This window comes from Marmota marmota, unplaced genomic scaffold (assembly GCF_001458135.2).
Source record: "Marmota marmota marmota unplaced genomic scaffold, marMar, whole genome shotgun sequence".
Taxonomy (NCBI): Eukaryota; Metazoa; Chordata; class Mammalia; order Rodentia; family Sciuridae; genus Marmota; species Marmota marmota.
In genome coordinates, this window is record NW_025999932.1 from 23,832,946 (window position 1) to 23,849,408 (window position 16,463).

Below are 16,463 nucleotides of genomic sequence, written 5' to 3' on the forward strand. Positions count from 1 at the left end.
TTTTTTTTTTTTTTTTTTTTTTTTTTTTTTTTTTTTTTTTTTTTTTGGTACTAGAGATTTAACCCAGGGGCACTTTACCACTGAGCTATATCCCGGCCCTTTTTGTTTTTTTATGAACTTGCAATCCTCCTGTCTAGCCTCTCAAGCTGCTGGTATTATAGGCGTGCACAATGGCATCTGGCTTTTTTTTTTTTCTAATGCTTGAAATTTCTGTAATAGAAAGTTTGGGGGAAAAAAAATCTTACCTGACATCATCAGAGCTTCCTGAATTAAACTTCGGGGTTGAAATACTGTCCTTGAAAAAATCCTCAGAGAAGGTAGGAGTTGAGTAGGTAAAGCCACTGTTTCCTGTCAGTATGGCATTGAGTGGGATATAGTCTTTACCATCCTAAAATAGTAATGACAGAACTCTAATTGCACAGATTTCTATTTCAACCAATATCTGTAAAACATTATGTCAGATTCAGCTATGTCATTTGCCCACTCTTGCTTGTGTTCTGAGAGGGTAATTCTGTGTGCAGACATACTTTTAATGGCTGATCTCATCTTTTCTATTAAGAGCTCTTAGAGCAACCAACAAACACACCCCCTTGACCACATTCAAAGGCATTTGGCCTATGAGAGTCTAGATAAATTTAGTTTTACCTGTTGTACATTGGCTTGAAGCAAATCACCCAGTTTTTCCACAAGTTCTGCAAATCGTGGCCTTTCTTTTGGGTCTTTGTGCCAGCAGTCCAACATGATCTGGTAGCTGTTGGGTGAAAGCACAGAGGAAGAGCTGAAGAGCAGGATATATTTATATAGACTGCCTGCCATGTTGCAAAATGAGGGCTGTTCTTCTTATAGATAGATAGATAGATAGATAGATAGATAGATAGATAGATAGATCATGCTTTTTATAGTAGTGATATTGCTTCATTATTATGATTGGGTCTGTAGCACCAACACATAAGAGGCAGCATGGGCCATATCTTGCTAGCAGTGGGAGCACAAGTCCACCAAGGCCCACTAACAAACCAATCCTCCAGAACTCTTGTGACCCAAGTTCTTTGGAGTGCTTGTGGCTTCTGCAGAATGGAAGGATTGAGTCCTATGGATCAAGCAGAGCTTCTTGGAAAGGAAACACCGCTGTTCTTTGCAGTTGGATATGAAGTGGAATGTTCTTACACTCACTCTCAAAATCAGGACAGTGTCCTGAAAGTTAAAAACAGCTGCAAACACCATGGATGAATAGTTGGCAGTTCCTATTTCATTTTTGGATAGTAACAGAAGTCAGTTTAAGCCAACATCTCAATAAATATACTTTCAAGTCTTCACAGTTCTCTGATTTTAGGCTCTGTATCAGATACAGGAGGGGGTGCTGGGTACATGACCCAGGTTGCTTCCAAAAGGTAAGGTCCCCAAAAGTGTGGACTTCAGTTGTTCCTTGTACTGTGTGCAAGGTTCCCGTGTATGGCTTTGTTTGCCCAGCATTTCAAAGCTCCTATTACAAACTGGCCTCTCAACACTAAGGTAAAAAAGTACAAGCCAGGCTTCTGGATTTGAAACATCTGTGTTAATATCTCAGAGGCCAAATCTTATTCTGTGAATCCAATTTCAACAGGTTTTTTTCTGTGATTCTTCTCCTCCATCACTTTAGATGTAAAGATATTGGCTTATTTCTTGGTCATGTCTGCTTGGAGTAGAGGTCTCTATCTACTCCTCTCTATGAAAAACATATGCCAGAGGTCCACACGCACACTGGATTAAGGATTTATTCTCTTTGGGCTCTCTCTGTTCTGTATGCAATGCTTATTTAAGTTATCTCTTTTTTTCAGAAGATCCTCTGGACCAGAGAGGACTCTGACTAAGGCAGATCACAATCTAAATGGGTTGGGACTTTGGAACTGGTCAGAACTAGTCTGTAAGAACTATGAGGCCTGGAACCTCATCTCCATAACCCTCACTTAGTGCAGGATCTGGCCTGTAAACACTTCATAAATATCTCATGAAGGAAGTTAGACTGGTTTCTGGGAAGAGACAGCTCTGCTCCTTCCATGAATTCTTTGGCCACATTGCAGACATTATCATAGGGCTGGGAATTGGGTGTTGTTAAGGGAAAAGTCTGAGAAACTCCAATAGTCATCCTACCCCTGTTCCTCGTCAGATGTGTGCCTTTAGTAGCTCTCTTTCGTATATCCCTGTTTTGTTTCAAAGTATATGAGGTAATCAATGAAGATAGTAAGAATACAGAAAGGTTTAAAGAAGAGAAGAATATGAGGAGGAAAGTAAAATAAAAACAAGAAAAAAAGGTAAAACTATGGGAAAAGTTCATATGCAAAAGTTACATCAGGATTCTGAACACTTTGAAGAAAACCAAGAAATAATCAATTTTATGATGCATATTAGCTAGGAGTTAAAAACAAATTGGGTACTCATAAGAAGTGTGGCTGTTCCTAGCACTGAAATCTGAAAGGGGGTCCTCTTAAACTTCCTTTAACATTATTACCAATTAGGCAGTAAGGACTTCACTGGATTGCTGTGTATAATATATCTCCATGTTGGCCAAAGTCTTAACAACAAGAAAAACCAATCACTAACAATACTTCTGAGAGGCAAACAATGTGTTCCAGGTGTATGTATCCCAAGGGTCTGGTGTTTGTCCCAGTATTCTGGTTTAACCAAGAAAACAATTCTAGGTACCTCAGGGTCTGGGCACCAGTCTTTGGAAGAAAGCTTTCCGATGAAATTTTGGGCTCTATTTTCTGATAAGTATCTAACGAGACTGATATCCCGAGTCTTTAATTAAGGGTCAGGAGCTCATAAAGATCATAGGAGAATCTTCCATTCAGATATTTGGTCTTAATGAGTCCTGTCCTTAATCCTCATCCAAGACTTCTCAGAAGGGGATTCTAGGTCCCTTCTGCCCCTGTACTTCACCTACTGTACCTACTTCCCCTGACTCCAGGGGCTGTGGTGGAGGTCAGCTGGTTCCAGGAGCTGTGGGAGCCTTTTGGAGTGCATGATGATTGGCCCATGTGGGGCTCTGCTGCAATTTATAGAAACTGAAGACATGGGAAATGAGGAAGCGACCACTAACTCTCTAACTCTGGGTTACTTTCCTTCCTTTCTGAGAGACACAGGACAGGTAGCCACAAGCACTGAAGGTCCCAAGTATCCCTGACCCATAGTACTGCTGATGAAGGGCTCAAGATACTTTCTCCTGAGTGCTTTAAATCCTGGCACTCAATTCAGAGTTCCTGGGCCCACCTGCTAGAAGGTGCTTGCTAGAAAGGGCAGAAATAGCACAAGGCACCAGTGTATATAACTCTACATGGACCTCATTTTAAGTAAGTTTACACATTTTACTAATTAATTTTAGGTACAAAAATATATACTACAGAGACAGGGGGGCACTAGATAAAAATTTGAGGTGCCTCCCCTCAGGGTACACTGGCTGTGGCAGGGATGGCCTGCTTCTGCCTTACTTAACTCAAGCCTAATCATCCAAGGCTCTTTTACTTTTAACAATAGGCAGATTCTAGGAGGTGGTTGGAAGAATACTAAATACATACCTAGTTAATCCATAAAGATAGCAAAAGCAAGGAAGGCTTGAACCAGCAAGCATGTGGGGCCCGAGCCCAGGGAGCAGGGGGCTTATTTCATTCAGCAGAGCCCCAGCTCGTCTCCAGCAGGACTGCCCTTGCTTCTTTACTGAAATAAGCAATAGGGACCACCTATGACCACTGGCTGTTTTCTAGTTTCATCTGTGGTTTCTCGTTTCTAGATTCCACTCCTCCAATCTACGATTCAATACAAATCATCTCAGAAAACACCAAAGGAAAAGAAAAAAGAAAACATACATCAGTGTGTCCCTTATTGAAAGGCATCTGACTAAACAGGCTCTGGGCGAGGAACCAACGATTCCACTCAGTTATACAATTTTCACCACTAAGTAAACAGGTTTAATGAAGTAAAGAAACACCAGTTGCACCTAAGTTGGGGTGAGGGACTGTGGGAAGAGTTTCCCTTCCAAGCTATCACCCAAGTTCCCAAGTGCACACCGTTGTAGGCCAAGTTCAGGTCATGAAATCACAGTTCTGAGAAGCTGCACTTTATTCTCACCCCTTCCTACTTCTGGAACAAACAAGATTACCCCATCAGCTTTCACTTGCTTGAGAAAATGGCTGAAGACCTGAATCCTGGCCTTCTGAGGAAACATTTCACCAAGTCATATCTTTTTCTTAATATATTTTTTTAGTTGTTGATAGACCTTTATTTTATTTATTTATATGCAGTGCTGAGAATTGAACCTAGTGCCTCACACATGCTGGGCAAGTGCACTACTGCGGAGCCACAGCCTCAGCCCCTTCACCAAGTCACATCTTACTTTTTAAAATTTGTAAAATAAACTAGCAATAGGGACCACCTATAACCACTGGCTGTTTTCTAGTTTCATTTGTGGTTTCTCATTTCTAGATTCCACTCCTTTGACCTTCTTCCCAGAATTGAGAAACCACATCCCTGTCTATAAGTTGCTTAGGGCTCAGGGGCTACATGGAGGAAATTTATATAAAGATTTGAAGCCTTGATAAAGTCTAGGGGAATCTTTAGTCCACAGTGGAGGTTACTTTGTACCTCTAGAGTTATTCTGGACCAGAACCTGGCTGAGAACTGGAGACAGATCCTACTGGTATGTAGGATGATGTTGTGGACTCTAAACTTAGACTGAGTTTGCTCAACTGATTAGCAATGTTTTGTGCCTTGGCTTTCTCATCTGTAATATGGAGTTAATAGAATCACATACTTTACTGAGTTGTCATGAGCATGAAGCAAATTAATATACATTAAAAATGCTTAAAACAGTGTCTGGCACTTATAAGCACTAAATAAACATTTAGTTAATATTGTGTAAAAATAACTGCAATTATTATTATTGTTAGTAATTGAGAATTTATGATTTTCAGATTATATAAAAGTGAAGGACATATTTAATGCATAGCACGCATGGGTTTATCAGAGTACCATTTCTGCTGGGGAATGTGCGATGTATTACTAATTTAACAACACCTGTGGTCAAGGAAATCTGTATGGGGGCTGGTTTCTAAATCTGTGTCCTCTGCTACACTTACATGACAGAGGGCATACTTCTCAGTCTTAGTTTTGATACTTGTCAAATTCAGATTATAATATCTGTCCTACTTGATCCTGAAGGTTGTGGGAAATTCACATTAGACTACATGGGGAAAACATTTAGGAAAGCATAAAGTGCAAAATGATCTCATGTTAAACCACTGAGTTAAAGGACTCAAGAAAGTGAAAATTCATAAGGCCTATTTCACTCTGCAGCCCCAGAAAGAGATCTTGCCTCAAACTTCCTGTGCTTTGCTGAAGAGGCCACGATGCAAGACTGATGAAAACAATCTCCTGCCTCTTCCCTGATTGCAGGTTGCTCCCCTGTCCTGCCTTCACGCCTGAGTCCTCTGTCTCCCTCATCCAGCTCCCTGTCCAGGATCTGACCTAGCCTTATCCCAAGATGATGAAGGAAAGAGCCAGCAACCTTGCCCTTTGGCCAAGCCCACGCTTCCTTCACTACCCGACTCCTCCCCAAAGGCCATCCCAGGGCTCTGACAGGACCCCATTGTGTGAGTGGGGGGGTGGGGTGCCTGCCTGCTCAGGAAAGGCGGTGCCGCCTCAGAGAGGCCCAAGTCCTTGTCAGCAGCTCCACAAAACTGCAAGTGTCATCACATTCCTGATCAGGCCTCAAACTGCAAAACATGCACATAGTCTCAGGAAAAGAGTGCAAGAGAGGCGAGCAAGTACAACCCAACAATGGGAAAGCCTTCACACAGAGCCTGTCACCTTCCTAGAGTCACCAGAAGGACGGTACAGCAGGAAGGCACTTCAAGAAGCTGTCTGCTTCAGTGTCCAGACAGCAGCAGAGCCTATTTCTAAAGGATTTTAAAGAAGGTACATTGCCCAGGTCACCTTCTGTGGAGTATAATCATAGCTTTGGTCAGAGAATTCTTCTTTCCCCCTCCTACACTACTTGTCCGACAGTCCAAAGCATGCCTCTCGTGAGTCTGTAGCACCGTTGGACTTATGGTCAAGGGTACTTCTGGCCCTTGACCATGTGGTGATTTAGCTCATTAGGCTCCCACTTAGTGCGGTCAAGGTCTTGCATTCTCTTATTGGGTGGTCTATTTGGTTTTGCCTGGATTTATACCTAAAAACTAAATTTCTAACTTCAGTTCCCAGCTAGAGCCTTGAAAAGTCATGCCAGTGGTCAGGAGGAAATAGTGGGATGAATCAAGGACAATGTATCCCACTTTAGGAAAACACTCCCAGCACAGAAGGGCCCAATAGAGGCTGAGGACAGGGAACCCTGAAGAAAAGGATAACTGTTTGCATCTTTCAAGATGGGGATTCTAACACATCAACTCCCTTCAGAGGTGCCGTGGTGAGGAATGAAGGAAGCTGGCTCACATTTCAGGAGTTGCGTACTCAGGGGCCCTCATCCTCATGCCTTCTTTCAGGCGACTGCAGAAGTCCTCATCCATTTGTACTCCTGGGTATGGAGACCCACCTGCAGGAGACAGAGTGGGGACACACAGGCACATTATAGTTTCAGGGCACAAAATACCATAAGGGGACAATTCAGTGTTTCTTTCCTCCCTTTAAAGTAATATTTAGTAGTAAGACATTGTAATTGTACATAACGATTGAATAATAAAACATGGTGATTGAAGTGGATGTCAACATAGGGTAGGACACAGAGGAGGTTAGCAACACGGACACATACTTCACTGTTTGGTCTCATGGTATTTAGTGTATTATGTCATTCCTATGGCTGCTCCTATTTCTTTGGTCAGGGGAAGGAATAATATGAAGAGTCCCTGTTCTGTCCCCACAAGAAATCCCATCACTAGAGTCTCATTCCTCAGGTTAGTGACCTTTAGAAAGCCAATGGACTAGGCTATTTAATGGATTGGGCCTACCTCAGTAACAGTGATTTTAAGTCTTACAGTACTGGGGACTAACGCTTATGACAGGCCTAAAGGGGGAGTGTCTTGAACTCCAGAACAAGGTTCAGTGGTATAGGTTGGGGGCTGCTCATGGTCAGGAGTCTGCAAAGATGAAGGTTCCAGAGGCACCTAGACTTTGCCCCTTGCCAGTGTGACTAAGATTCTCCTATAAGCAATCCTTTTAAGGGGATCCCTGACTGAGTGTACAAGTGGGTAAGGCCTCCCAGTCGGTTCTGTTCCAGCCCACAAATCTAGTCTATCTCAGAATGTGTTTGCACTTTCTTGTGATTACTGCTGGTAGGAAGCAGCTGGGAGACATGCAGTGCTGGCACTGTGTCACTGCAAAGGCCTAGTGGCTTTCAAAGACTGGAAGCTACAGGTGCCTGTCATCGAAAGCAGGGGAATGATTTTTACACATTACAGGAAACCAGGGATGTTACTGGATGACTTTTATTTGCTAGGAAAGGCAAATTTTTGGCAAAGTCCATAAGACTCTTGGCTAGAATTCGTGTTTGGGAGGCCTCACATCATTACTATGTATTTTGGAGCAGATGTGGGTTCCATGCACACTTTTGAATAAGAGAACTCCAGCAAGGTTTCTAGAAACCCTCAGTGGGTGAATTGCAGGCAGAATCTATATAACCAGTGTTCTTTATAGTTTACTTGCATAAAGTAGGGCTGTGTCATGTGCTAATATCAGAGGCACTGAAAAGACAGCTCCTTTTTCTTTCTGTCTGCTTCCTTGGACCCTGTCCTTTCGTCCCCAATTCAAAACCTTTTTTTTTTTTTTTTTTTTTAANTTAATTACACTTATATCCTCTCTCTTCTCTTTTTTTTTTTTTTTTAAATAGATAATATTAAGTGATTAGAGAAGCATCTCTGGGAGTCAGCTAAGATGTCTCGGAGAAGATTTGATTGTAGAAGTATTTCAGGCTTGTTAACTACAACTCCTCAAACTCCAATGAAAATGGAAAACTTTAATAATTTCTATACACTTACATCTAAAGAGCTTGGAAGGTAAGAATAATATGATGTATATGCTGTTTAAAGTCAAATTTTGGATTTCTGTTTCTGTAGTTCTGTGAAGTCATCATCTCTATTGCTGTTATACAGGGTCTCAACTGACTGGAAAATCAAATCTGTAGATGGTTTAGTGACCTTCTATCAAGCATCACACCTAACTTCAGAGTTCCTATGGGAGTTTTCCCTTTCTTATCTAAGGTCATGAATAGAAAGAGGCTGCAGCATAGCACAGTGGATTGCTGAGTCCAGATCTGGGCTCTGTCATTTCCTAGCTGTGTGAGCTCAATTAAATTACTGGACCTCTTGGTGCCATAGTTTCCTCATCTGAAGAAGGGAGAAAGATACTTGTGTCTATTTTATATTGTTTTTGTAAGGGTTAAATAACTTAATATTTGTAAAGTGCCTTATATAGGGTGGTATAAGTTTTTATTTAATAATTTTTAAAAATTCCTAGGATATTTTAGTTTGTACTTGCCTAAAAAAGAAATAGGGAGATTCTCCTCCATCACTTTTTTTCCTAATTAAATAAAAATAGTTAACATATACCTGAAATATAGTTCTGTATCACAAAGAATGAGTCTTCTATAAGTAAGAGCCTGTATAAATTTTGCCTTGGTTTAACCAAGGTGTAAGTTTCTAAACGCCAAGGAGTGACTTGATATTATGAGATCATTTAGTACTACTCTTTTAATATACATGAAATTATAAAAGCTATGCCAAGTTATCTATTAAGTATCTTCTGAGCTTTAAATTAAAGGTAATTAATGAAGGGTTGCAAAATGGTGATTAATTTATATGTTCAGTGTGATTTAGTTATGGAGGTAAATGTTTTGGTTTTATTAAAATAGCCTGGTTAGTCAATGTTTGTATAGATAGATGTATACTAAAATAGTAGGATTAAATTTTTTCTTTGAAAATCTCAATGTGAAAACAAAAAGTGAATGATTAGAGGTAATTCTTTCCATAGTAGTCTTTTTGTAAATTTTTTTTAGTTATAACTGGACACAATACCTTTATTGTATTTATTTTTATATGGTGTTGAGGATCAAATCCAGTGCCTCACACATGCCAAGTGAGCACTCTACCACTGAGCAACAACCCCAGCCGCCATAGTAGTCTTTTAAGATGGAGACAAATCCTTGCTTTTTAACTTTTATAGATATTGAATGAAACCTTTTTCAAAATGAAGATGATGAGAATATATTTTTCAAAATAAAGAGAAGATCTACCTTATTAAAGAAAAGAACTCAGTGCAAAAGCACAGTTTATAATTGTATCATACTAATTAATTTTGTATACAAACTATTTGCATTTTTTTCTTTTTTTTTTTTTTTTTTTTTTTTAACTGGGGATTGAATCCAGGGGTGCTTAAGCTCTTAGCTACATTCCCAGTCTGTTTTATTTTTAATCTTGAAATAGGGTCTTGCAAAGTTGCTAAGGCCATCCTCCTGTCTCAGCCTTCTGAGTTGCTGGGATTATGGGCATGTACCACTTCGCCAGGTCTCAAATCCCATCTTCACCCCCTTTAGAAACTCCTGTCCCCTTCTGGGATGTGGCACTGTCTATTACTTGTCTTTTGTACTACCTTGGCTGAATCTCTCTGGCTCTTATAAACCAGCACCCAGACCCGGGAGTGCTGGGTGGATGTGGAATAGGAGGCAGCATCACCACTGGCCCCAAGCTGCAGGCAATCCCTGCTGCAGCTGCAACTAGGTTTGCAGCCCCCATGGCATGCAGTGGACCCACTGATGCCTCCTTTATCTAAAGACACCTTCCCCACGTTTCAGCTGTGCTTATCAGGTTTTTTCCTGAGAAGAAATTCTGAGGGAGCAGGTGTTATGGGGAGGAAAAGGGTAAGGGCATTAGACATGGGGGTGTCTGAGGCAATGGAAAAGGGGGCAAAGGGCAGAGAAAGATAGACCTGATTCCAGATTTTCTACTGTCTGACCTTGTTCATGTTTGTAAAGCCATTTTTACACACACACACACACACACACATCATGACTGTACTGAGAGGCGACCAGGATCCATGCCCCTTCTACAGTTTGCAATTTGAGTGCTGATCTCAAGGTTGTGTCTAGACAAAGGATGCTTGACAGAAGATGAATACATTTATTTCTAGGCTGTTTGATCTCTTCCCTCCTCCAAATTTACCCAGGGAGAAGATTTCCCACAGCAACACTCCATAAGACCACACGTCACTCTTGGTGCTGTAGATTTTGTCAAAGATGGATTCGGGAGCCATCCATTTCAGAGGAAGTCGAGTCTGGAAGAAGGCAAGGCAGGCTTGAGAAGAAGGGCATGAAAACAAAGCATCCAACTCAGGTGCCTATGGATCACATTAATGCTTGGCCCAGACATCATTTCTTAGAGCAGCCATGCTTTCCAAACAGAGAAAACTCACAGGGTGTGCAGTGTTATGCTAGAAGACTGCACTGCATACTACTCCGAACCCTCCAAAGGCGATGAATGTTTACTAAGCCCCTCAGATCTAACTCCATGGTTCTGAAAGAAATCCTCCCCGCCCCCCTCTGCTTGGAGGGGGAGAAGCGGGGAGGAGGCTGCATTCCACAGGGACACTGAAGGCTTGGGAAAGAGTGATCTGAATTAGAGGACATCCTGAAAATTTGTGATGATTTTCTGGAATTTTTCCTAAGAAGGAAAAGTCTAAAATGCATTCCTATGCAAAAAGACAGGATTTTTAAAGTCATAGTATGGGGTCTGGGGACTCAACTCAGTGGTAGAGGACATGCTCAGCATGTATGAGGTCCTGGGTTCAATTCTTAGCTCCCTCACTCCCCCCAAATAAGTCATTCAATACAGAGAACAGGCAAAGGTATTTGAAGAAGAAAGGTACTTTAATATTCAAGTATTTAGTACTTAGAAAACTATATGGCTGGTTTTCAGGCCTGCAGACAAATTTTCCTTCTCTTCCAGATAGCAAGAATCCCAGTGAGTTAGCCCGGGAGTTGGATGGATGGGGACTGGCAAAAGTATGGGATAATGGAAAGACAAAGAAAAAAGGAAGGGGGAGGAGCAAGGAGGGGTTGAAAGAGACACAGAAGGAACAGAAAAGAGGGACAGACTATAACACAGGTAGATATCATCTGTGAAGACCCGGTTTCCAAGGAAAGTTTTGCTTTTTTCCCCTCCTTTAAAAAGTGACAACAGAGTAGTAGTTGTCAAAGTATGGTCCTGGACAGCTAAGTCAGCACAGCCTAGAAACTTGTTACAAATGCCAATTCTCAGGCCCTACCCAAAATTTACTAAATCAGGGAGGCTGTGGGTGGGGCCAGCAAAATGGTTGAGCAAGACTTCTAGGTGATCTGTAGCTGTAGAATAGTCTTCAGAGCTCAGACATAAGCTGAAGGCCTCATGGTAGAGGTCACAGAAGAGAGGTCACCCACAGAGGACACAGGAGGTCACCTACTAAGTGACAAATAACATTATGTTCAAAAACAAATGGAGAAGGGGGCCAGTGTACGCCAGCAGGGAGATGCTAGGCATGGAAGGCATACAGGGGAGGTAATCAATTTCCTCCCAGCGAGATAAACCCCACCCTCTCCGGAGGTACACACACCTGTTGAATCAATCATCTGGGTTTATTTGAGGGAAAGAGTCCAGGCTGTTCTTTTCAATGGTACAAGGAACTCCCATAGGAGCCCAAGGCAAGGAATGATATGGCCTTACCAGGGCCCAACTAAACACTTCTCTGGTTAGGAAGCCTCAGGCAGTGCTTCAGAAAGGACCGGTACCAAGCCAGGGATTAGGGACAATAGAACCAGGAGACAGTGGCTATTCAGAGTCCCATACAAGCGCTCTATGGCTCTTCTGGACTGCTCATCTTCACAGTAAGCACAGGACAGTTTTCAGAGACTACTGGTGAGGAAGTATAAATATTTACCAAGGGCCTTGGTCTGTGGTTTTAAAATGACAGGGTATAAATGAGACAAATAAACATCAAGCTGACTTACATCTCCTTTTCTCACATAATCGGGATTCTTATAAATATCCCGGGCAAGGCCAAAATCACAAATCTTCACCACGTTGTTCTCAGATAAAAGAATGTTTCGCGCAGCCAGGTCTCGATGAATGCACTATAATAAAACGAATGCATAATCAATGCATTTCCTGAGTCTAACTAACTAATTTCCTGTGCTTCCTCAGTGTCATTATTCTTAATTTGAAGATCCATTTCACATGCTGTGAAGGAAGCCACTCTCAGCGCACATGGAGTGACCATAAACATGAAGCATTTCTTTACAAATATAAGTCCTTTGAGACCTGAAAGTCAAGAAATGCTCTGACTCTGGTGGGCTACTGTCTGCAAACAGCATCCTGGTGAACCAAGGTGGCAATCTGAGCTTCGTCACCAAGCAAAACATCCCCATAACCTTTTATTCTGGCTGGTGGGGGTCAGATTTTATCCAGCTGTGGATTTGTGGGAGGACCCTTTGTACATGGAATGATAGATGCTCTCCAGGGAAGTCCTGTACTCTGGGATTCTGACCAATTTTTGAAAACATGACAGAGGGTACTGTGGAGAATGGTTGCTGTATTTGTCCAATCTGAATCTCTTGGTATTAAATTCTACTCTTTGGCACCCCAGGTTTATCATTCTCAAAACTCCTCATAACAGGACAAATTCAGGCACCTGGGTTGAGTTTGTTCTACACTAAAGGACATAGGTATAAGCAAATACTAGGAAAATGGGATTTATAGCAGAGACATGTATCCATGCCTGGCAAAGAAGAAAAGATTTTGGAAGTTTTCACCATAAAGACAAGATAACTGAGGAGATGAATATATTTAACTTGATTGAAACATTATGTAATGTAAACATGTATCAAAACATCATATGGTAATACATACAAGTTTTAGGTTTTAATGTATCAGTTAAAAATAAATTTAAGCAATTATTTTGTAAAACAAAAAATTTAAAAATAAAACTTCACTTTATTCCTGCTTTTTTTTTTTCTTTTTTTTAAGAAGAAGAAAAATAGTAAGGAGATAAGCTGACCTTCCTGGAAGACAAAAACTCCATGCCTCTGGCCACTTGAAAACTGTAAGAAATCAGATCCTCCATAGTGATGGGCTGCTTGTAGAAATCATCAGAATCTGCAAAGCATTAGAACTGTAATTGTTTGTAATGGCTCTTATTATTCCACTAAATCCCAGTTTATTAGAACAACATTAGCAAAACATAAAACAAACTAACAAGTGGATCAGAGTTCATTTGAATTTCAACATGAACATCAGAGATTTTTCCAGGCCTCCAGCCCATGGATCCAAGCATGGGGGAGGGGTATGACCCGGCCAAACGCCTGAGGGGAGACAATCACACAGTTCTCTGTCAAAATTAGTAACTCTGTAAATAATCTTAATTCAAATCTTATCTCCTCAGGACATTACCCTTCAAGTCTCCCACGGATGTTTATTAGGGTGATAAATAAGAAAAAAATGTCAGAGATGCACAGTATGTTGTAAAAATATCTCAGACTGTAGGACAGGAAGGAATGAATACCTACCCTCCTCTTCCTCAACATCACTCAGACTTTTATCTTCCTGAAATCCAGAGCTCGCAAAGCTCTCACTGCTGGTGACACTATCTAGTCTGGGTTTCTTGTCCTGCTCCATGCCTGGTTCCATTTTTTCTTTCTTAGGCTCCACGTGCAACGCTGCATCCTTAGAACAGATGAAGAAGAACACCAGTGAAAGGAGCCCCAGCACAGCAATGGGGACACTAGTCCTTCTAGCAGGCAATCACCTGAGTTGGAAAATGTCATTCCACAAGATAGATACTGAATTAGCAGTGATGGATTGATGGTGGCAGGTGCCTTGGCTACTGCTGGAGTTGTGGGATCTGCTCACCCTTGTCTGAGCTTCTAGATAGCATCTTAGGCCAGATAAAAGAAGATTAATAGGAGGGGGGCACGGTGGTGTATGCCTGTGATCCCAGCAGCTCAGGAGGCTGAGCAAAGCCAGCCTCAGCAAAAGTAAGGTGCTAACAACTCAGTGAGATCCTGTCTTATTTAGATACAAAATAGGGCTGGGGATGTGGCTCAGTGGTCAAGTGCCCCTGAGTTCAATCCCCAGTACCCACCCAACCCCCAAAAAAGACAATTAATAGCAGCTGGTATGCACTGAATGCTTATTGTATTAGCCAGTATACCTTTTTTTTTAATATTTATTTTTTAGTTATAGTTGGACACAATACCTTTATTTTATTTATTTATTTTTATGTGGTGCTGAGGATTGAACCCAGGGCCTTGCATGTGCTAGGCGAGTGTTCTACTGCTAAGCCACAACCCCAGCCCACGGGTATATGTTTTCTTATTTAATATTCCAAATAACTTTATGAAGTAGTTTTTACTAAAGTGGAGAAACAGGTTCAGAGAAGTTTAGTAATCAAAGGCACATACAATAGGCAAATGGCAACATCTGAACCCAGGTTTGGCCTGCTCCTGAGTCTGTGCCCTTAGCAACTTTTCTATATAGCACATGCCATCTTGTGAAAGAGATGAAACTTTGATACTTCTATCATCATTCAGATGATATGAAAAGGATCTTCAATGTACTGGAGGCTTCACTTTGTAATCCCCGAGAGAAGTTATAAAGAGAAGGCTGTAGTTTCCAATTTCTCTGATTCCCTTGGGAAAAGAAAGAACATGAACCTTAATTTTGTTTTCCATTTAAAACAAAGATAAAGGTCTATCCTAAAATGAGTTAGACATGGCCCTTCATCCTGGATGGGGCATCCAAGTCCTGGTTTGGATGCTAGCTTTTCCATTAATCATGTGATCTTGGGAAAGTCAGCTTACTTTTCTAGGTTTCATCTTCCTCATTTGAAAAATTCTATCACCCTACTATGGCTCAGGAAAGGAGATGTAGGTCCTGAGTGTTCATGTGGAACAAGACATTCATCTAGAAACTCTGACACTAGAAACTTGCAGGTCCAGTGGCTTTAGGACTACATCATGTACATAGCCTGGTTTATGCTAGATGGAAATACTGAAATAGGGGTTGGGAGGGACTGAAGTTCACTGGTGTTCCTCGATCCACCTGCACACAAGTAATGCTAGGATTAGCCACACTCCCTTGGTTTTTCTAGAAATGTCACAAAAAAGGAGTGATCCTTCCACCAGAGGGCACAATGGGAGCAAGCAGAGGACAGAGAGAGAGGGAGGTTTGGGTGGGACAGCTCTAACAAACCTTGTTAAGTGTAAAGGGTACCAAGGTTCCTGGCCCCTGAACAGGAGCCCTTCCTGTGTTGCAGGAGGGAGGCAGACCTTAGAAAGAATATCTACCTACCCACCACCACTGGACCCCTCCACCCTGCAAGGGGGTTTTCCTGGCTTAGCTCTTTCTGAATCCAGTCCAAGATTTCAGGACTGAAGGGAATTTGCTCTGCTTTGAGCCCAGGGCACCACATTTTCCTGAAGGCAGATAAAAATATAATTATTTGTTTTTGTGTCTTCATGAGGCAGTGAGATCTGGCTCTGCTCAGCTAGGAACTGGAATTGTGTTTTCCACAGACCCTTCCCACAACAGAAGGCAGCAGGAAACTTGTTGGCAATTTTGTGGTAGAAAAATACTACCAGAGATCACTCAGGAATCAGCTTCTATGTAAACTCTCTGGGCAGCCTTCTTTATCACAACCACCAGAAGTCACTTCCTAGGACATGCCACCAAGCTCACTGCTCCCTTCCTGACCCCCAATCTATGGTATATTCACCATTGTCTATCAGTAACCATCTCTGTTAAAGAAAGGTTAATTTACTTAACTTTTGAACTCTGGCAGAATAGCAAATTTATCCCAAATAATATTTAAGGATCTTAGTGAATTTAGAAAATAATATATTCTATTTTCAATTTAGTCATTGGTTTTGTTTTTTCTTCACTTTCTCTTTATATTCCTTTAGCTTCTAAATGTGAAAGATAGCAGTGGGTTTTCCACAAAAACACAGCTCCACCAAGTTGCACAGGGACGCAAATCATTAAATATAGCCAGAGAAGGAAGCAAACTCTTCAAAACAAAGGACGCACGAACCCAAACGTTCCATCCTGCCCAGGTCCCTGGGGTGTTCTGCTGCCTTAGCTCTTCCTGAACCCAGTCCAGGGCTTTCAGGACTGAAAGGAATTTGCACTGTTCTCAGTACAGGGCACCACTGTCCACATTTTCTTTTTTCCACCTTATCCAGTGTGGTGCACAGGAAAAACCCTAGAATGGGAATCAAGAGAGCTCAGTCTTTCTCTCCCTGACTTCATTTTGTGGTAGTTATGTGTCATGTGAGTTCTTTGAGTACCTCTATATTTGTGAACTAGGGGCTGGGGTTATGTCTCAGCGGTAGAGTGCTCGCCTCGCATGTGCAAAGCCCTGGGTTTGATCTTCAGCACCACATAAAAATAAATAAATAAATAAATAAATAAATAAAT

At 41.6% G+C, this 16,463-nt stretch overlaps 1 protein-coding gene across 1 annotated transcript in view; it reads right to left on the reverse strand.

The window, feature by feature from the left end:
- The window catches only part of Flt1 (fms related receptor tyrosine kinase 1), a 201,730-nt gene that overhangs the window by 10,833 nt on the left and 174,434 nt on the right, over positions 1–16,463 (reverse strand). The window contains exons 22-28 of the mRNA XM_048800762.1: positions 13,556–13,712; positions 13,048–13,145; positions 12,002–12,124; positions 10,182–10,293; positions 6,466–6,565; positions 646–751; positions 246–388 (exon numbers count right to left, since the gene is read on the reverse strand). Coding sequence (XP_048656719.1) covers positions 246–388; positions 646–751; positions 6,466–6,565; positions 10,182–10,293; positions 12,002–12,124; positions 13,048–13,145; positions 13,556–13,712 — 839 coding nt within the window. The remainder of the gene's footprint in view (positions 1–245; positions 389–645; positions 752–6,465; positions 6,566–10,181; positions 10,294–12,001; positions 12,125–13,047; positions 13,146–13,555; positions 13,713–16,463) is intronic.